The sequence below is a fragment of the Chiloscyllium punctatum genome, chromosome 38 (assembly GCF_047496795.1).
Source record: "Chiloscyllium punctatum isolate Juve2018m chromosome 38, sChiPun1.3, whole genome shotgun sequence".
NCBI lineage: Eukaryota > Metazoa > Chordata > Chondrichthyes > Orectolobiformes > Hemiscylliidae > Chiloscyllium > Chiloscyllium punctatum.
Genome location: NC_092776.1, coordinates 42,978,660 through 42,999,892, shown reverse-complemented (window position 1 = coordinate 42,999,892; position 21,233 = coordinate 42,978,660). Strand labels below are relative to the sequence as shown.

At 40.0% G+C, this 21,233-nt stretch overlaps 1 protein-coding gene across 2 annotated transcripts in view; it reads left to right on the top strand.

The window, feature by feature from the left end:
* The window catches only part of LOC140463557 (protein CC2D2B-like), a 129,838-nt gene extending 114,487 nt beyond the window's left edge, over positions 1-15,351 (top strand). For both annotated transcript variants that reach the window (XM_072557715.1, XM_072557714.1), the window contains exons 15-16: positions 11,766-11,913; positions 14,920-15,351. In XM_072557715.1, the coding sequence (XP_072413816.1) occupies positions 11,766-11,913; positions 14,920-15,150 (379 nt within the window). In that variant the 3' untranslated portion in view covers positions 15,151-15,351. The remainder of the gene's footprint in view (positions 1-11,765; positions 11,914-14,919) is intronic.
* The last annotated feature ends 5,882 nt before the right edge of the window (positions 15,352-21,233 follow it).

Sequence of the window (21,233 nt, the reverse complement as noted above, 5' to 3'; positions counted from 1 at the left end):
TAAGACAGCAAAAGAGTCCCAGAAGACCTAATTTAAGTAACAGATCACAGGCCAGTATCCAAGATAGTGCACACCCTGGGAAGTCAACCAACATCTGGTTTGGAACAGTTAAATTGCTTAGTAACATCCAAATCAAAGCCAATCAAAATAAACGTTTGGTTATATGGTCACCTGGTTCTAATGGAGGTCAATGCCAGCACAGCCATTTCAGTGATTACAGAATGAGGCTTTAAATTCATTCTGGACTCCAACCCTTAAATTTGTGTAAAACTTTGGGTAGACTGAGACCCAATACCGGGGAATCTTTATAGATTAAGGGTACAACTTTGGTTCTGGTCTTTTGTGAAAAGCAGCTGGTTTATTTACCACTGATTGTAGTAAAAGGTTCAGGCCCAAGCTTGATGGGGCACAATTGGTTGAGATTGGCTCAACATTTTTGATCTGCCTGTGTGAGTCCTAATTAAATGCCTAGAGATTTTACAGGAAGGAAGGTCTAGAGACTGCCAGATGAGCCAAGGCCACCCTGCATGTTGTCTAGGAAGCAATTCCATGATACTGCAAGGCCCACTGCCACTTGCTTTATGGGCAAAAGTGGAGGCAGAAATCAGAAGGATGGAAAAAGAAGGAATCATCAAACCAGTCCAGTTTTTGAAATGGGCAGCACCAGTCATATTGATAGTGAAGTGCAATAGATCAGTTCTCCTTTGTGGGTATTAATCAAATGGTAAATAGTTTTTCAGAGCTGAATAAATGCCCAGTCCTTCGCATTGAGAATTTATATGAAAAGCTGAATCTAAAGGTGGGGCTGTGCTTCATGAAGCTGGACATGAGCCGTGCATATTTGAAATTGTGATTAGGTGAGGATTCCCAGAAGTATGCTACAATCAATACCTACAAGGGCTTTTACCAATATATAGGACTGTCATTTGGAGTATCATTAGCTTCTGCAGTATTTCAGTGGATGAGGGAAAACATTTTACAAAGTCAATCCCATGGATAACATGCTCATGACAGAGGACCAGTAAGGAGCACTTGAAGAACTTGGACACAATCCTTAGACATTTCTTCCAGATAGATGTATGGTATCCCAAGTGACCTACTTAGAGTCATAGAGATGTGCAGCACGGAAACAGACTTTTTGGTCCAACTTGTCCATGCTGACCAGATATCCCAACCCAATCTATTCCCACCTGCCAGCACCCGGCCCATATCTCTCCAAGCCCTTTCTATTCATTTACCCATCCAGATGCCTTTTAAATGTTGCAACTGTACTAGCCTCCACCACTTCCTCTGGCAGCTCATTACACATATGTACCACCCTCTGTGTGAAAAGGTTGCCCCTTAGGTCTCTTTTATATCTTTCCCCTCTCACCCTAAACCTATGCTCTCTAGTTCTAGATTCCCCTACCCCAGGGTAAAGTCTTTGTCTATTTATTCAATTCATGCCCCTCATGATGTTATAAAACTCTCTAAGGTTTATAAGACGCCTCAACATCTGACGCTCCAGGGGAAACAGCCCTGGCCTATTCAACCTCTTCCTATAGCTCAAATCCTCCGACCCTGGCAACATCCTTATAAATCTTTTCTGAACCCTTTCAAGTTTCACATAATTTTTCTGATAGGAACGAGACCAGAATTGCACGCAATATTCCAACAGTGGCCTAATCAATGTCCTGTACAGCTGCAACATGACCTCCCAACTCCTGTACTCAATACTCTGACCAATGAAGGAAAGCATACCAAACGCCGCCTTCACTATCTTATCTATCTGCGACTCCACTTTCAAGGACTATGAACCTGCACTCCAAGGTCTCTTTGTTCAGCAACACTCCTTAGGACCATACCATAAATGTATAAATCCTGTTAAGATTTGCTTTCCCAAAATGCAGTGCCTCACATTTATCTAAATTAAACTCCATCTGCCACTTCTTTGCCCATTGGCCCATCTGATCGAGATCCCGTTGTTAATCTGAGGTAATCTTATTCGCTGTCTACTACTTGGGCTACAGAGTCAAGACTGGGCTACACCTGTTGGAAAATAGAGTTGAGAATCATGATTAGATTCCCTACAGTGTGGAAACATGCCTTTCGGCCCAACAAATCCACACCGACCCTCCAAAGAGTAACCATCCAGACCCATTTCCCTCTGACTAATGCACCTAACACTATGGGCAATTTCGCATGGCCAATCCATCTGACCTGCACATCTTTGGACTGTGGGAGGAAACCAGAGTAGACATGGGGAGAATGTGTAAACTCCACACAGACAGTTTGCCCAAGGCTGGAATTGAACCTGGGACCGTGGTGCTGTAAGGCAGCAGTGCTAACCACTGAGCCACCATGCCGCCCAATAGTTCCCTGGCTCCCGTGTATGTACTGGAGTTTAGGTCTTTCCTTGAGTTAGTTCATATGTAACCTGGCCTCCATCCTGGTACCTTTGTATCAACTTTTAAAAAGGGTCAGCTTGGAAATGATTGTGCAGCCAAACCATTGCTTTCAGGAAAGTGAAGGAACAGCTATTATCCTCTAGTGTGTGATCCCAAGTGAGATACGGTATTGATATGCAATGCCTTCCTGTATGGCACTTGAATAGTATTACTCATGGGTAGCCCAATAGAGAGGAACACCCAATAGCATATACATCCAGGACTTTGGTTAATGCAGACCGTAAATAAGGCCAGGTAGAAAAGAAAGTTTTGGCAGCCTTATTTGAAATCAGGAAGTTCCAACAATACCTTTAAAGATGTACATATGTAATAATAACAGACCACAAACCCCTGCTCAGTCTACTTAGAAGTCAATGCAGCACTGTCCTTAGCTTCAGGCTGAATTCAATGCTGCGCTTTAATACTAAGTGCATATAATTCCAAGTTGGAATACTGTCTGGGAGGACAAATAACAAATGGAGATGCATTGAGCAGCCTCCTGCTGGCAGATACACACCTGTGATACTTCCACTGGAAGAATTCATGATGGTCTTAAATTTCTGGACACTCTCTTCCAATCGCAGCTGACAATATCAGACTTTGGATGTAGAAAGATCCAGTCCTGGCAAAATTGAAACAGCTGGTAGTCAGTGGGGAAGCCAAAAGGTGCTCACAACCAGAAATGAAATCTTTTTCAGGCCTGGAGAAACCACATCACAGTAGAGGACAGCATGTTATTATGGGCAGCAAACGATTCTTGCCAGATACTGGCTGAACGCCACCACAGTCATCCAGGAGTTTCCAAAATGAAGATGTTGGCAAGAAATCATGTCTGATGGCGAGGACTGAAAGCAGACATAGCAACATTGGTGGGACAGGGCCCTGACTGCAATCAAGGGCAAAAGTTAGCACTAGCAGCTTTCCCACATTTGTGGGAATGGCTGGGTAAACCTTGGACTCAGTTATGCATCAACTATGAAGGTCCTTTCATGGGCTCAATGTTCTTAGTCATTGTGGGTGCCCATTCAAAATGGCTGGCCAAGCATAGAATTAATTTGTCAAACATGGAGATGATGATAGAAAAAACATGCACATCTTTTCCAATAACGGACTGCCAGAGGTGTTGGTCACAGATAATGGGCCAAGGTTTACCAGCATGAAATCTGAATATTTCCTAAAGTTGAATGGTATTCATCATACATGGGTAGCTCCATATTATCTAATATAGAGTTGCCTGGCAGAAAGAGAAGTCCAAGCTTTGAGGGCAGGCTTAAAGGTATAGCCTATAGTTACCTGAGATACCAAATTGTCGGGTTCCTACTTGATTATAGGACCTCACCTCATGTAAGTATAGGGATAGCTCCAGCAGAATTGTTAATGGGGAGAAGACTCCGCACCATGTTAAATCTGATCTTCCTGGAGCTTGGGGGTGGTGGTGGTTTGGGGGGGGAGGGAGTGGATTTGGTATGGGGTGCTGCTGCGGGGAGAGTGAAACGGAATCAGGAGCTCGAATGCTGGACACAAGACTCTGCTAAGCAAGACAGTTTACTTCAGGGGACAAAGTTTTGTATGTAAGTAACAAGAATGGCCCTGAATTGTAAGAAGCACGGTCGACTTGAGGTCAGGTCTGGTAATTTATGAAGTCCAGGTAAGTGCGACAGTCCTGATCAAACACCTGCACATATGAAAAATGTATACTCTCAAACGAGGTGGGAGTAAAATGCATACAGCTCCTTGACTGCCTTTCTGAATTTTCCAGAACCTATGGGTTCTACCTCTCCATCAAGCAATGAATATACCTCAGAATCTGGGGTGGACACAGCAGATGTTGCTTCCTCAATGCCTTTGCCACCTGAAGAGGAGGATGGATTTCTTCTGATGTATTCCAGGGGCAAGAGGTGAGCTACTGTATGTTAAATTGGGCCCTTGAAGACAGAAACAGGGGAATATATTATGGGGAACAAATAAATGGCAGAAGAATTGAATTGTTACTTCAGATCTGTGTTCACTGGGGAAGACACAAGCAATCTCCTTGAGGTAACAGTGGCTGAAGGACCTGCACTTAAGGGAATTTATATTTGCCAGGAATTGGTGTTGGAGAGACTATTAGGTCTGAAGGTTGATAAGTCCCCGGGGCCTGATGGTCTACATCCCAGGGTACTGAAGGAGGTGGCTCGAGAAATCGTGGATGCATTGGTGATTATTTTCCAGAGTTCGATAGATTCGGGATCATTTCCTGCAGATTGGAGGGTTGTACCACTTTTTAAGAAGGATGGGAGAGAGAAAGATAGACCAGTTAGTCTGACCTCAGTCGTGGGAAAGATGCTGGAGTCTATTATAAAGGATGAAATTACGACACATCTGGATAGTAGTAACAGGATAGGTCAGAGTCAGCATGGATTTATGAAGGGGAAATCACGCTTGACTAATCTTCTGGAAATTTTTGAGGATGTATCTCTGAAGATGGGTGAGGGAGATCCAATAGATGTAGTGTACATGGACTTTCAGAAAGCTTTTGATAAAGTCCCACAAAGGAGGTTGGTGAGCAAAATTAGGGCGCATGGTATTGGGGGCAAAGTACTAACTTGGATTGAAAGTTGGTTGGCTGACAGGAAACAAAGAGTAGTGATAAATGGTTCCATTTCAGAATGGCAGGCAGTGACCAGTGGGGTACTGCAGGGATTAGTGCTGGGACCACAGCTTTTTACAATATATATTAATGCTATAGAAGATGGTATTAGTAATAACATTAGCAAATTTGCTGATGATACTAAGCTGGGTGGCAGGGTGAAATGTGAGGAGGATGTTAGGAGATTACAGGGTGACCTGGACAGGTTAGGTGAGTGGTCAGATGCAGTTTAATGTGGATAAATGTATGGTTATCCACTTTGGTGGCAAGAACAGGAAGGCAGATTACTACCTAAATGGAATCAATTTAGGTAAAGGGCCAGTACAAAGAGATCTGGGTGTTCTTGTGCACCAGTCAATGAAGGTAAGCATGCAGGTACAGCAGGTAGTGAAGAAGGCTAATAGCATGCTGGCCTTCATAACAAGAGGGATTGAGTATAGAAGCGAAGAGGTTCTTCTGCAGCTGTACAGAGCCCTGGTGAGACCACACCTGGAGTACTGTGTGCAGTTCTGGTCTCCAAATTTGAGGAAAGAATTATGGCTATTGAGGGAGTGCAGCGTAGGTTCACGAGGTCAATTCCTGGAATGGCAGGACTACCTTACGCTGAAAGACTAGAGCGACTGGGCTTGTATACCCTTGAGTTTAGAAGACTGAGGGGGGATCTGATTGAGACATATAAGATTATTAAAGGATTGGTCACTCTGGAGGCAGGAACTGCTGATGGGTGAGTGCCGAACCAGAGGACACAGCTTAAAAATATGGGGTAGACCATTTATGACAGAGATGAAGAGAAACTTGTTCACCCAGAGAGTGGTGGCTGTGTGGAATGCTCTGCCCCAGAGGGCAGTGGAGGCCCAGTCTCTGGATTCATTTAAGAAAGAGTTGGATAGAGCTCTCAAGGATAGTGGAATCAAGGGTTATGGAGATAAGGCAGGAACAGGATACTGATTAAGAATAATCAGCCATGAAGACTCGTAGGGCAGAATGGCCTACTCCTGCATCTATTGTCTATAAATGCTGCCCGAATCAGAGGCAGAGTTGGAGGAACATGAACTGGTGCTGAAACAGCCCAGGAGAAGCTGCAAAAAAAAGAACCAGCCTATGTCCTCAGTCTCAGAGGGGAAAAAATGTAGTGATTGGAATGAGGTCAGCCAGGTGAAATTGATAGAATGTGAGTACTCTGATTGGAGCTGTTAATCTGGTCCAACCAGTGAGCCCTGGCTGACAGATACAAACAGGGGTGTCAGAGATTGTGTTATTCTTAGAGCTGGCTTTGAGGGAACTAGATCTGTGTCATAAATTCTCCATATGTAAATGAAGGGAATGGGGATCTTGGTATTGGGATACTGGCTTCTATAGAGTTATTTCACTCTCATCTTGCGTCTGCTTGAGGTTGTTTCTCTGCAAACAATAACATGTCATGAACACCATAAGGAAGTAGTAATGAAATGTTATCAACAATATAAGGAACTTCAAGATGAAGGGAATAAAGCCCTCCTGGACATTTGTGTCAGTATTGCAATCTACAGACTGTCTTCATACAGGTTTTGTGGAAATCTTCTGTAGTCTCTGCCTTCTTGGTATCAAGACTTGATGGTATTGTGTGGCTGCCAGCAACGGGTCTTCTAGTTTAATAGTCTTTTTTAGGGAGTTAAGTTTCTCTAACTCTTGTCAAATCAAAACATGTTTGAGCTCCATTTAATGTTCAGCCTTAAATTTCTCTTAATGTGTTCCTGATCTCCAGATATTTGTAGTTTGTGCTTCTGCTAATTCACTGAGAAAAAAAACTAAGTCATTTCATGGCTTGCTGATGAATATCAGTTGTAGATTTCAGCTGCTATTAATGCAGATTAATAATTTCCAAACATTCAATATTAGCTTGTTCCAATTTTGACTTAAGCACATCCTCTTCAGTGGTTAGCTTTTCACTTGTTGCTTGCAAATTTTTTTATTCATTCAGGGGATGAGGGTGTCACTGGCTAGTCCAGCATTCTTTTCCCATCCCTATTTACTGTGGGTCTGGAGTCACATGTACACCAGACTAAGTAAGGATGGCAGTTTTCTTCCCTAAAGGATGTTAGTGAATTGTTCAGCTCCACCTTGATGGTTTTTTTTCTCTGAAAGAACCAAATAATGTTGCTCTTTGCAGATTATTTTACAGTTCTGCTGCATACAATAAACCTTTGCAAACAGAGGTGCGGTACTTTTCACTCTGCCCAAAGATTCAATGTTCATGAATTTGTGTCAAAGCACTGAAGCCTCCTTCATGTAGGAAAAATATTTGGAAAATTCTTGGTCTCAACCACAGTTTTGCATCAAAAAGAAGGGCTATACTGCCATTGTATCCAATTTAAAGTTAATTTTCTTGCCAGTAACCGTGATATCAGCATTCCAGAATGTGTCTTGGGAGTCTCCAAAGCCAAGGCTGTTGAAATCTTGTAGTGAGCCTCATATATTCCCTAAGAAGAACTCATCCTACTTCTCAGTTTATGCTTAGAGACTTAAAGGCTATTAGATCTGTTTTTAACCTTCTGTGCTGCTGCTTCAGCTCAATGTTCTCCCTCTTGACCCTCCTGATGCTCTGTTTTACTGGCTGGACAAGTTCTCACTTGTGAATTCTCTTAATGGCATTGACTATACCATGATTCCTTCTGTGATTTTTGCTGATGGTCTTTCAAAGTTATCTTTTATTTCCAATCTCTGTAAAATCTCTGAGCTATAGCAATTTATTGCAAACAAACCCATTAATTTTTGAAGCTTGCGTACCTTGATATCTTAAAGAGAAAAGGTTTATTTTAAAGCATTGAATGAGATGAAGAATGAAGTGGAATTAGGGACCAGGGTGGCTTTGAAATAGTATATTGATTGAGGGAGAGAAATTGAAAGAATACATGTGGTGGTGCATGGCACCTAATGTGAATCTCAGGATGTGGTGGGAACAGCTGTTGGAGGAGCATTGTATGTCTTGGTACTACCTGGTTGGGTTTGAAACAAAAAGGATGGACCTTCAGTTGAAATCTGTGCAGGGTAGAGTGAGCCAGAGGCTGTCACTGAGAAAGATGATATGACTGTGAAAGTGTGTTTTAGTAAGCACTTAATCAAACACTGGAGAACGTTAGAAATCAATGAAAGTGAAAAAGCTGAAAGTTTAAGATGTAAATCCTGTCAGAGAGAAGAACTGAACTTCTTCAAAGTGGGGATACCTGACCGAGAAGTGCTGTGAATTATATATTTGAATAAAAGTAAAATACTATGGATGCGGAAATCTGAAACAAACATAGAAAAAGCTGGAGATTCTCAGAAGGTCTGACAGCATTTGTGGAGAGAAACCGAGTTAATGTTTTGAGCTCATTATGACTTTTTCAGAACTGAATGATATTGGAAATTTTTTGAAATACTTTTGGTAGAAGCAGAGGAGGAACATGATACAAATGGAGTGCAGAGGCCCTGTACAGAAGTGAATGCAGTTGGTAATGACTGTTAACTCTGTTACCTTCTTGCTCATTCAATTATTTTTGTTCTGTCCCTGCCTGGACAGTTTTCAGTGAGCTTCATTCTTGACCAATCTGACATTAACTCAGAAGAGATTATATTTTGAAGGGTTAATGGAGTTTGAAAAAAAAGTTGAAGTTTAAACATACTATCATCTCTGATGGTTTTAGTCTGCAATCAAGACATTGGTCATATTCTCTCCAGACGTAGCAAACACCATCTCTTCCATGAGGTGCAAGTACTTACAACTACCCTGATCCTTGCCAGTTATGTGTTGTTGTTTCTGATAATGTACCACATTGCTCTCCTGGAGAGAAGGAAATAAGACAGTCAGTGTGGTGAATGTGTTTGGGTGCTATGGCTATAAGTATGTCCAGACTATGAAATGTAGATGTAAGACTTAAAGCAATATGTGTGCACACATGTGGTAGTCCTGAGAGTGAGAATGCTGTTTGATCTTTCAGCATGGGTAAGCTGGTGTGCCATAGTCTACATGGCTTTGGCTGACCAGTAACTTCCCAATCTCACTACCTGCCATTGATGTAATATAATGCTTTGCAGATTGATAATCAAACTATTTTGCTGTATTGTGAGACATCTTCCATGACTATGAATCCCTGAAGTGGGACTTGAATCTAGAAGTTTGGCTAAGAATTAGGATTGTTACCACCTCACCACATGATTTCCTTTTTAGCAATATGTGAGGCTGAGGCAAAGTATGAAGGTTTGCTATGATTTGAGATTGATTGATTGTTTGGTTTATGAGTAATGGTAGGTGTGGTGAATTAGGCAGTGTTTGAGATTTGTGGTGTGAATGGGTATCATTTTTCATGGGTGCTTGTGTTGCATCCATTAGGACAGACACAAAAATATCAAATTTCAAAAGGAACAACAAATTATACTGCATGGTGAAAAGGATGTTCATTGCTTGGCAAGTGGACTTGAATTGTTTGGGGATATTTCAATGGCGAATGAATCAAGGATTAGATATCCCTAAAGCAATTTTTTTTAAATTTTAGAAAGGCAGGTCAACTCTGGTCAGTGGATTGCCATAGGAAATGTGCCAATGAACAGTTATTCCCCAAACCTTTCTTTACTTAAATAAATATTTACCTAGAGTCACAAAGCTGTACAGCATGGAAACGGTCCCTTCAGTCCAACTCGTCCATGCCGACTGGATATCTTAAATAAATCTAGTCTGGTTTGCAGTATTTGGCCCATATCTTTCTAAACCCTTCACATTCATATACCCATTCAGATGCCTTTTAAATGTTGCAATTGTATCAGCCTCCTCCACTTCCTCTGACAGAGGGCAGCAATGTTAGTGGGCAGCACGGTGGCACAGTGGTTGGCACTGCTGCCTCACAGCACCAGAGACCTAGGTTCAATTCCCGCCTCAGGCGACTGACTGTGGGGAGTTTGTACGTTCCCCCTGTGTCTGCGTGGGTTTCCTCCCACGGTCCAAAGATGTGCAGGTCAGGTGAATTGGCCATGCTAAATTTCCCGTAGTGTTAGGTAAGGGGTAAATGTCGGAGTATGGGTGGGTTGCGCTTTGGTGGGTCGGTGTGGACTTGTTGGGCCGAAGGACCTGTTTCCACACTGTAATCTAATCTGACAGCTCATTCCATACACACACCACCCTCTACTTGAAAATGTTGTCCCTTAGGTCTCTTTTAAATCTTTCGCCTCTCACCTTAAACCTATACCCTCTAGACCTGGACTTTTCAGCCCCAGGGGAAAGACCTTGTCCATTTACCTTATCCATGCTCCTAATGATTTTATAAACTACTAAGGTCACCCTTCAGTTCCAACCCTCCAAGGAAACAGGCCCAGCCTATTCAACCTCTCTTTATAGCTCAGAGGCTTCAACCCTGGCAATATCATTGTAAATCTTTTCTGAATGCTTTCAAGTTTTACAGCATCCTTTCTACAGCAGGACAACCAGGATTGAATGCAGTATTCCAAAAGTGGCCTCACCAATATCCTGGACAGCTGCAACATGACCTCTCAATTCCTATACTCAATGCTCTGACCAATAAAGGAAAGCATACCAATGCCGCCTTCACTATCCTGGCTACCTATGACTTCCCTTTCAAGGAACTATGAACCTGCACTCCAAGGTCTCTTTGTTCAGCAACACTCCCCAGGACCTTCCCATTAAGTGTAAAAATCCTGACCTGATTTGCCTTTCCAAAATACAACACCTCACATTTATTTAAATTAAACTCTATCTGTCACTCCTCAGCCCATTGGCCCATCTGATCAAGGTCCCATTGTACTCTGAGGTAACCTTCTTCGCTGTTCACGACACCACCAAATTTGGTGTCATCTGCAAACTTACTGACCATACCTCCTATGCTCACATCCAAATCATTTATATAAATGACAAAAAGCGGTGGATGCAGCACCGATCTTTGCGGCACACTGCTGGTCACAGGCCTCCAGTCTGAAAAACAATCCTCCAACACGACCCTCTGTCTTTTACCTTTGAACCATCTCTGTATCCAAATGGCTAGTTCTCCCTGTATTCCGTGAGATCTAACTTCGCTAACCAATTTCTCATGAGGAACCTTGTTGAATGCCTTACTGAAATCCATTTAGATAATGTCCACTGCTTTGCTTTATCAATCCTTTTTGTTAATTCTTCAAAAAACTCAGTCAAGTTAGTGAGACATGATTTCCCATGCAAGAAGCCATGTTGACTATCTCTAATCAGATCATGCTTTTCAAAATACGTGTAAATCCTGTCCCTCAGGATTCCCTCCAACCATTTTCCCACCACCAATGTCAGGCTCACTGGTCTATAGTTCCCTGGCTTTTCCTTACCACCCTTCTTAAACAGCAACACAATGTTAACCAACCTGCAGTCAACTGACACCTCGTCTGTGGCTATTGATGATACAAATTTGTCAGCAAATGACCTAGCAATCACTTACTTAGCTTTCCATAGTATTGCAGCCTAAGAGTGCTAGAAATGAAAATGCAGTCAAAGAAAAGTTATTTTATTTATCCCAATGCTTTATCTTCTGTTTCTGTTCCCAAAGGACCATTTTAAAATAATATCATGAGTTTCTTGGATCTGTTCAAACAATTTCCAGATAATTGACATTATTGATATTCCTGAACAGCAGATTTCTGGAATGCAAAGATTACTGTGTACAGTTTAAATAATTTAAAATTGTTTAATTATTTTCAGTGAAGAACTTTTTTTGCAACAGGTTGGAAGTGAATTATGAAGCATTTGGAAAGCAATGTGAAGTGGAATACATTGCAGAAGTAATTGGACTTGAACAACAACTTCAACAACAGTTTTGGAAAGAAATGGAGACATATAATGAAAAATTGAAAAATTTGCAAAACAAACAGGTATGTAATTATATCCTTAAATTTAGGATAAATAGGATTAATGATATACACAATTACTATGTATATATAGACAGAAAACCATTAAATTGTGTTTATTCTCAGTGTCTTTTTGTTCAAGAAATTCTTATTTTAGCTTCCTGCAGGTAGGATAATATTATCCACAACAGAATATTAAACACAACTTTGTAGTGGACTGATGTCTAAATTAGATTTTTTTTAGTTCAATGTGTGCGTTGGCATGGCAATGGCATATCTAGCATTATACATTGGTCAAACATGTTGACTGAAGCAACCATAAGGCAGACAGCATTCTAACTTATTGCATGCATCTTCTGACAAACTGTTTGATATCCAAGTGTATGTCCTGTCAACGCACTGGAACAAGAAGTCATGCTGCTGATGTCATCCTTGTGCATTCACATCATAGGAACTGAAAATTGACACTGCTGATATCATTGTTAAGAGTTCATCTCCTTCCTCCATTTCCTGCTTCCCTTAGTGACTCACTCAGTACTCCCTCAGTTGACATGCTTTTGTTCTATCGTTACCGAATGCTTCTGCCTGTTGTGAAACTAGGTAGAGTAATTGTAGATTGGGGGCAGGAAGTTAGAATTTGGTGTTTGTAAAATTGTAAAATGCTAGGGCTGAAAGCATTGTGTGTTCCTTTAAAGAATTGTACTTTTTCTGTGCTTAGAGATTTAAAATGGATGTCTGTGAGCAGCAGCTTGGGGGTTTGCAAGTACACAGAGAGTAACTGAATTGAAACATTTATTTCAAAAGGCATACAGTTAGCATGCCAAATAGCAGTTTTATACCAAGACAACAGTCTTTTGAATTTAGCCAATCAATTTGAACCAGATACCAAAAATCTATTAAATTTAAATCTGATGGCTTTGATAACATAGGACCAATCCTGTTGTAAGAAATATTGATATGTCATCATCGATATAAAAGGGGCAGTTGAACAAAGATCCCAGAGCAAGCTGCCATCCACAGGAGCTAATGGCCCTCAGCTCTCAAGAGAGAATCGCTAGCTCTCACAGCCTCATCTATGTCTTAGGGAAAGCACCATCTAAATAACAATGGTACGAATGAAGGAGAAGACATTTCTGACAGAAGACAACCTTGCTATAATTTTGAGAGACTAAATTCTATTTTTGTTATATGAGTGGGAACTGTAATTATTGGAACAGCATACCATTAGAATTTTGTTTTATTTGGGAATTGTGAGTAGTTAGAAGGGACTTATTTGGTTTGTGAATAGTTTAGTTAATTTGTTCACTATTAAGTTTAACTAAATAAATATTTACTTGTCGATTTTGAAGTGAGTGGCAGGAATTTATTTTATTTAACCACTCAAAGTTACTAAAAGCAGGTTTCACCACTTTTCACACGCCTTTTACAGATTATAGGGTGAGGTCTCCTCTTTGGGTGATTCGGTTTAGTTCTCTGAGGGTGTGTCAACCTCTGCTTTGTAATGATTCGGAGATGCCGGTGTTGAACTGGGGTGTACAAAGTTAAAAATCACACAACACCAGGTTATAGTCCAACAGGTTTAATTGGAAGCACACTAGCTTTTGGAGCGATGCTCCTTCATCAGGTGATTGTAGAGGGCTCGATCGTAACACAGAATTTATAGCAAAAATTTGCAGTGTGATGTAACTGAAATTATACATTGAAGAATTGATTGTCTGTTAAGCCTTTCATCTGTTAGAATACAGTGATAGTTTCACTTCTTTCATGTGTAAATCACAAAACCCTTTTTTAAAAGTTGCATTCTCGGGTTAACTATTAAGAATGGTGATAGCTAGACAATATGTTGAAGGTGTTAGCCCCCTGAGTTCTCTATGACCTGATGTTTAGATTAATTTCAATCTAAAAAGTGAGATAACAGAGTTTTACATAAATTCATGCAGTTTTTGAGCTCAGAGTTCTACATGAATGTATGTAGTTTTTGAGCAAAGTGCAATGTAACTCTGCAAGTACAAAAAAATTCACCACACAAAATATATGTGTGCATGTGGGTCTTTGTCTGTCTTTGTGTGTGTGTCTGTCTGGGGTGGGGGTTGTGAGTGTGAGAAAGTGTGTGTGTGTGTGTGTGTTGGACTATAACCTGGTGTTGTGTGATTTTTAACTCTGCTTTGTAACACTGCCTTAAACTAGTGTTCGTATGGGATTCAACTCACCATCTTTCTGGGATAGTTGTGGAAGCCTCACTTCAACGTGAAGGTATTATGGCAATTTTCAAAAGGCTGAAGAAGAGAAATTTGCTAACCTAAATTCCAAGACACACCTTTACATGCAGACTGCATTGATTCTACAGGCAAAGAGCTTTGTATCCCAGTGACTTTTAAAAATTTAGATACTGGAAATTCGAGTCTGTTCCCACATAAGCATTTGTTTGAAGCAAATACATATTGTCAATATGTATTCATAACTCTCACACAGAATACTGGATCCTTCTGAAATGATAGCAGGGGCTTGTTGTGCAAATTACATAATTCACTGGATTACATAGTTAGGATAAAGCAAACACACAGGCTGAAATGCCATCTGGCTGTGCCTTGGTGGTATAGCTCTTTGACTACAATCTTTTCATCTGCTTGTATGTCTGTGACAAGATAACAATATTATTAACAAGAAAGTTTGTGTCAATATGGTTTCAATAAAGTTATAATATTTAGCTCATCATTTTGCATTATATTTATATATATTAAAAATCTATTGACAGGATTTAGTTTGCATTATTTCAGTTTTATCTTTGTACACCTCATTATGAGAGCCAGTTTTTCACAATTTGTGTTCTCGTTTCATATGCCTGAAACACCTGCTGTAGGAAAGCAAACTGGAAAGTTTATAATCTTTAACCTAAGTTTATAGCATTATGTTTGTTTTAGTGTTTCTTCACTGTCTGATATGTTCACCCACTATAAACCCGATAATGAAAGATTTAAATTTCTATTTAGATGACAAAGTAAACCCCAGCTTATCTTTTAATATTACCAGAATGTCAAAAGAAGAAAACTTACAGAAGGAGATGAATCAGTCAGTGAAGATACTGATGATGACATAGGAAAGCCACCAGTACTTTCTACGCCAACTGATAGAGAGAAAATGGAAGATATGGCAAGAAAAAAAAGCTCATGGATTCAGAAGCAACAGATTAAGCCTACTTTGATTCCTAAACTATTACTGACTGTGGATGTGACACCAACCTCTCAATGCTCTGGGTATTAGTTGCAACTATGCATTTTCAATTAATACACAGTTGCCTTCACTGTTCGATTTATGTAGTATATTCGTTGTTAACATTTAAAATGTAAGCAATTTGTATGTAAGATGGTAAAAAGAAAACTAGTTTAAAAAGTTCGCACTCCATAGTAAATGCTAAATGTCAATAGGGCAAATGTTCGTATCTGTGTGAATAAATAAAATTCAACTGAGAGTAAGTGCAGTAGAGAATTGCTATATCAAGTCATTATTTCCTTTCGTTGCCTCAGCATTCTGAAATTTTCCCAAATGAGTGTTCTTGATCATGTATCTCCCATAGAGGCAGGACCATTAAGGATAATGAGACAGGAGAAGGCATTCCCAGGACTAGAGGCTGCTGCACATTATTTAAATGACTAGGCAACCAAATTACAAGTAATTTGCAGTCCCTTGGAAACAGGATGATATTTGCTTATGACAAGTCTTTTAACATGGTTAAGCTGTTGTGCCAGAGTTACTATAAGGTCTTGGCAGACAAGGAAATTCTTCCACTCATGTTGCCTACAGCTTGAATATTGGAAGCATTGACAGATTAATAATCAAAACTGCTTACCATGTTATGATGTACCTCTGCTGCCAACAAGTATTGAGGTGGAATGTGAACCCAGAGCTTCTGATTATGAGGTAGAGATGCTACTACTGCACCACAAGTCCTAATTTTTAAACTTGCTCAGTGATGCTTCTGGCATGCCTTGCCTCCTTACTAAACCATGATTTAGTACCTAGTCTAACAGCCACACCCTTCAGGACACAACCAATCCTGTCAGTAGTAACACCACGGAGCCACAAAGCAAAATGCTATGGATTCATAAAAATATTGAATAAAACTAGAAAATGCTGCAGGAACTTTGCAAGTCTAACAGCATCTGTAGAAAGAGAATGGGTAATGTTTTTGGTCATGAACCTTTCTTTAGGAGCTAATTTTTAATTTATCATATGAAAGTCAGTAATTGTGCTGCACTATGATTGCATAGCTGAATAGCTAGAAGCAATGGAAGATAGGTATGAGGCAGTTAGCTTTGGTGGGTGTTTGAGGGTGAAGTAGTATATTTGGATGTTAGGCCTGTGTTCTGAGTGCTAGGAGTTACGAATGGATGAATGCTGTGTGGCATTAAGCAGCCTGAGAGATTGGTAATTTGCTGTGGAAGAAATGTCATGTGAAGATTCTTTCATTTTGCTGAAAGTTATTGAACTTCTTGTTGCACATGAATCAGGTTCTCAGATCCAAGCTGTAGGGCTTAAGCTCTTTAGTCTCATACTCCCAATCCTTTCTGAGCAGGGCCTTTGAAACATCCATTTTTTCACTTCCATGATTAAGGTTCCAAGCCCCTCTGTGACCTTGGAACTCCCAACTAGTTTGTATGTTCCATTTTCCCTGATTTGATTTGCAACAATAATACACAAAAGGAGCCTGCTGTCATTCACTTCAGTTTTCCTTTAATTGTGACAGACACCCTTGCGCAAAATTAAGTTGTGTCCACCTCAATGGAGAAAATATTCCTTGAAAAATAGAAGCTAGGAGTTAACTCTGATTCATAAACAAATCCCTGTTTCTTCTTCGCCACATGGTCAAAGCTTTTTTTAAATGTCCAGTTTAAATTTCCTTTCTGTTTAAAATTCAAAGTTTTCACTTTCTTCTACTCTCTCTTCCCTTTCTTCCCTTCAGAATTCAAATTCACGTTTTCACATTTCCCTTTATTGCTCTTTTTCTTTTCTATTTCAGATTCAAATTTTTTTGTTTTTTTATATATTTCAAACTGCTTCATTTGCAACTGAATCCAAGTCACCCACTCTGTTTTATCTGGATTACTAGGAGCCATTATCTCAATTACTTCTGCTTTCGTGGAGTGTGCTTTTAACTCTATTTCTAAGTTTTCTATTGTCTTCAAATTAGCTTTTGTTATCTGTTGCAAAACATTCAAAGGTACATCCTCTCTTGAGGAACAAAATTAGCAATTGTTAAAAGATATTTTAACTTTTAGAATCTCCAAATGCACTTATTTCAGCTCATAGATTCAGAATGCTGCAGAGAGCTCACAATTTTGTTATGTTCTCCATAAAGACCAATAACTTCTAAAGAGAGATTTGAAGTCCCAGTTGCTACCTTAAAGAATGACATTAAGTTTTGTGTTTTAAAACTTTTCTCGTAACAAATTAGTTTAAAAGTTATTGACTAAAGCACTATTATCATTTATTAGGCAATTTTTATTTGAAACCACCTAAAGTGACTTTCCTCTCGTATACTTAGCATATATTGCACACTCTAAGGAATTATAGCCTTTATAGAAAACAGTCCAGAGATGTTACAGTTTTCAGTGGGTCTCCATATCTCTGCTTCAGCAGGTGGTAACTTTGAATGACTGTTGTCAGACAATTGCCTCCACTTTCCAAGAATTTCTTAAAAGCACTAGCAGTAAAGCCTATTCCCATGATTCTTGTTCCTCCTGACTATGACTGGACAAATCTCATTTAATCCTTATACTGCCACAGGATCTGATACTTCAACCATCTTTCTCCTGGGTCTGTTTGTGGTAGTTTACAAATTTAAGTAACTTTTTCTGCTGATCATGCAGAACCTTTGTAATAAATTCCCTATGTTGTTCATTGATTTATTTGAAGCCTGTAACCTTATCTCAAAAATGGCTTATTTTGTCTTCTTTGTTGTGACAACAAGAACCACATTAACCTTTATGGAGGTAGCAGTGCTGAATGGGCCAGATCTTTGTGGAGTAGCAATCTCATACTGATTGCCACTCTGCCCTTTTTTGTTCTTGCATGAAAGGAGCTCTGCATTTCTAAGATGAAATTCTACTCCAATGTCCCTCAGAAATGTGGAGGTGTTCTTCCATTCTGACAGTTCTTTTGTAGTGCAGAACTGTCAAAGAAAGGCAAGTCACATCCCCACTTCCACGGCAGTCAACTGCTGTGTTCTGAAATGTGAAAATTCTGTCAGTCACTTTGACTGCTGCTGCCAAAGGGTAAGTACATAAGATATGTGTGGTCAGGGTACTGGGAGTGTCAGGTGCCAGATTGGTAGTGAGGATAAGTAAGATGTCAGCTAAGTAGGATGCTGTCTGACAAGAGAAGGAGGTAGGGTACCAGGAGTGGGATACCAGATGAGTAGGGAGTAGAGTACCAGCTCAGGAAGAGGAGGATTCCAGGAGTAGAATCATTGAATCATAAAGAAGAGAACAGGCCCTTTGGGTCTGCATTGACCAAACTACTCTAAATCTACACTCGTCTCATTTCGGAGTTTTTCCTCACAGCCTTGAATGTTATGACATTTCAAGTGCTCATCCAAGTATTTTTTTTAAAGGTTGTGAGGTTTCCCGCATCAACTACCATCCTAGGCAGTGTATTCCAAGTTTTCACCACTCTGAGAGAAAGGATCTTTTGCCTTTCACTTTAAAATTTTGACTCCCTATATTGACTCTTCAACTAAGGGAACAGCTGCTTTATATTTACCCTGTAGATGCCCCTCATAAGCTTATACAACACGATCAGATCCCCTCTCAGCATTCTGTGCTCTAAAGAAAATAACCTGAGCCTCTCTTTATATCTAAAATACTCCATTCCCAGCACCATCCTCTTTTGCATCTCTTCCAGTGTAATCATATCTATTCTAAAGTGCAGTGACGTGAACTGCATATAGTTAGGCCACTGCTGGAATATTAAGGTTTTGTGCAAATCTAACATAACCTCCCTGTTCTTATAATCAAAACCACAACTGATAAAAGCAAATATCCCATATGTTTCTTAGATGTCTATTAACCTGTCCTATCAGGATCTATAAATGAGCATTCAATCCCTCTGTTCCTCTAGGCTTTTTAGTGTCCTACAATTCACTGAGTACTCCTCTCTCTTATGATTTCTTCCAAAGTGTAGCACTTCACACTTTTCAGGGTTAAATTCTATCTGCCAATGATCTGCCTATCTGATCAATCTGTTCTTCACTATCAACCACTGGGCCAATATTCGTGTCATCTGCAAACGTGCTTATCATCTCTCCCACATTTACTTCTATATCGTTTATATATATCATAAACAATAAGGGATTCAGAACAGATCCCTGTGATTTGCTACTGGATATTTGGGCCCTGGTCAGACAGACAGCCTTTTGCCACTACCCTCTGCTACCACTAAGCCATTTTTGCATCCAATTTGCATGAATCTCATGAGCTTTTGCCTCCTTTATCAGACTCATATGTGGGATCTTGTCAAAGGCTTCACTGGAATCCATTTAAACTACACCAACTATATAACCTTCATCAACACACCTGCTCACTTCCTTGAAAAATTCAAAGAAACTTATGACTTTACTCTGACAAAGCCATTCCGACTTTCCTGATCAAACCTTGTCTATCCAAGTGGAGATTAATTTTATCCTTCAGAATTTTCTCAATATTTCTCTGACCAATACAGATGTGTAGGATTGAACAGTGTGGTGCTGGAAAAGATGTGTAGGATGCCAGGTTAATGGAAATAGGGTGCAAGTATGTAGGGTGCCAGCTGGATAAGGGGTAAGGTGCTATGTCGCTTGAATGTCAATTCTGAAGGGGTAGGATGGTTACTAAGCAGAGTACATTGGTTCAAGAAATTAGTGTTTAGGATTCTCTGGCATGGATGGGAGAAATTGGGTCTTGCTAATGCCAGGTAGGGTGGAAGTTGAGTTTGAAATAGTCAACTGGTTGTGTTAGATTCTGGTGGGGACGTCAGGTCAGATTGGGTCAGAATGGTAGAAGAGTAGGAGTGGATAGGAAGGAAAAGAAGGTCAGATCCAGTGGCTTGGGGTGGGGTGTATCAGGTTGGGTTCAACAGTGAAGATGGTATGTTGGGTTGGGTTGGTCCCTTGGAAAGTCTCGGTTTAGAGTCTGTGGTGTATAACTTGTTTGGGATAGGTATGGTACGGATTGTGTGAGGTAAGTATGAGGCCAGTTTTATAAATTGTAAGATACACAAACTATGTATTTAATAGTCAAACTTCTCTGACTAAATATTTTACTTAATCTCATCACCACACTCAGAAGTCTCTGATTTAAATGGAGGAATTACCCAGCAAAGCTATCAATTCCTGGGCAATTCCTTTGGTGTGTACTACAATGTGAATCCTGCAGGATCCCCATGCACAACTCCTATTTATGCTGGCATTGGGACCGTCTGGCTGCCAAAAAATCTGGGCCAATTAAATCTTTTATTTGTACCACCATCAGCACAATAGTGCTGGGTTTCCTGTTGAGTTCTGAGGTTGCCAGTAATGTTCAACTGCTTGGTCCAATGCTCTAATCAAGTCAATGTAAGGACAGTTCAAAATCTGCATGGTCTCTACTTCACGATGTAAGCAGATAAGGAATCACCTAAATAAAGGCGAGAGAAAGTGAGTACTGCAGATGCTGGAGAATCAGAGTCGAAAAGTATGGCACTGGAAAGGCACATGAAGGGCTTATGCCTGAAACATCGACTCTTCTGCTCCTCGGATGCTGCCTGATTTGCTGCATTTTTCCAGCACCACTTTTCGATCTAAATAGCGGTAGAGAAGCTCAAACAAAGGGATTCTGTGATAATAACATGCTAAGTGCTTTTCTTTAATTTCATGCCAGATTGAAATATTTATGCTCATAACATTTAACTTGATGTTAACATTAATAACAAAGCATGTTCAAGCTAAGTATTTATGGGTGATGAAAAGTTTCAATTATTGTGCAAATAATTATTATTCCACTAACTGCTATTGTTCTTATATATATTATTTTAGGGCTGAATTGCAAAGAAGGATGGAAGTGGAAAACCATAAGTTCTTCATTCGTATTTTCTACAATGACAAATTTGTTTCCTCTACTGTTATCTCACAATTACTGCCAGATTTCAGTGTACAATTTAGACAAATATTCAACATTCAGATAATTCACAAACCCGAAAGCATTAGATTTGAGGTAACTATTATTGATTCAAATGGTGATACACTTCAGTTTCATTAAAGTCATTGTAATTTGGAGGGGCAGATAATATGCAAGAAGGATGGAGTGGAAAACCATAGGTTTTTCTTTCATATT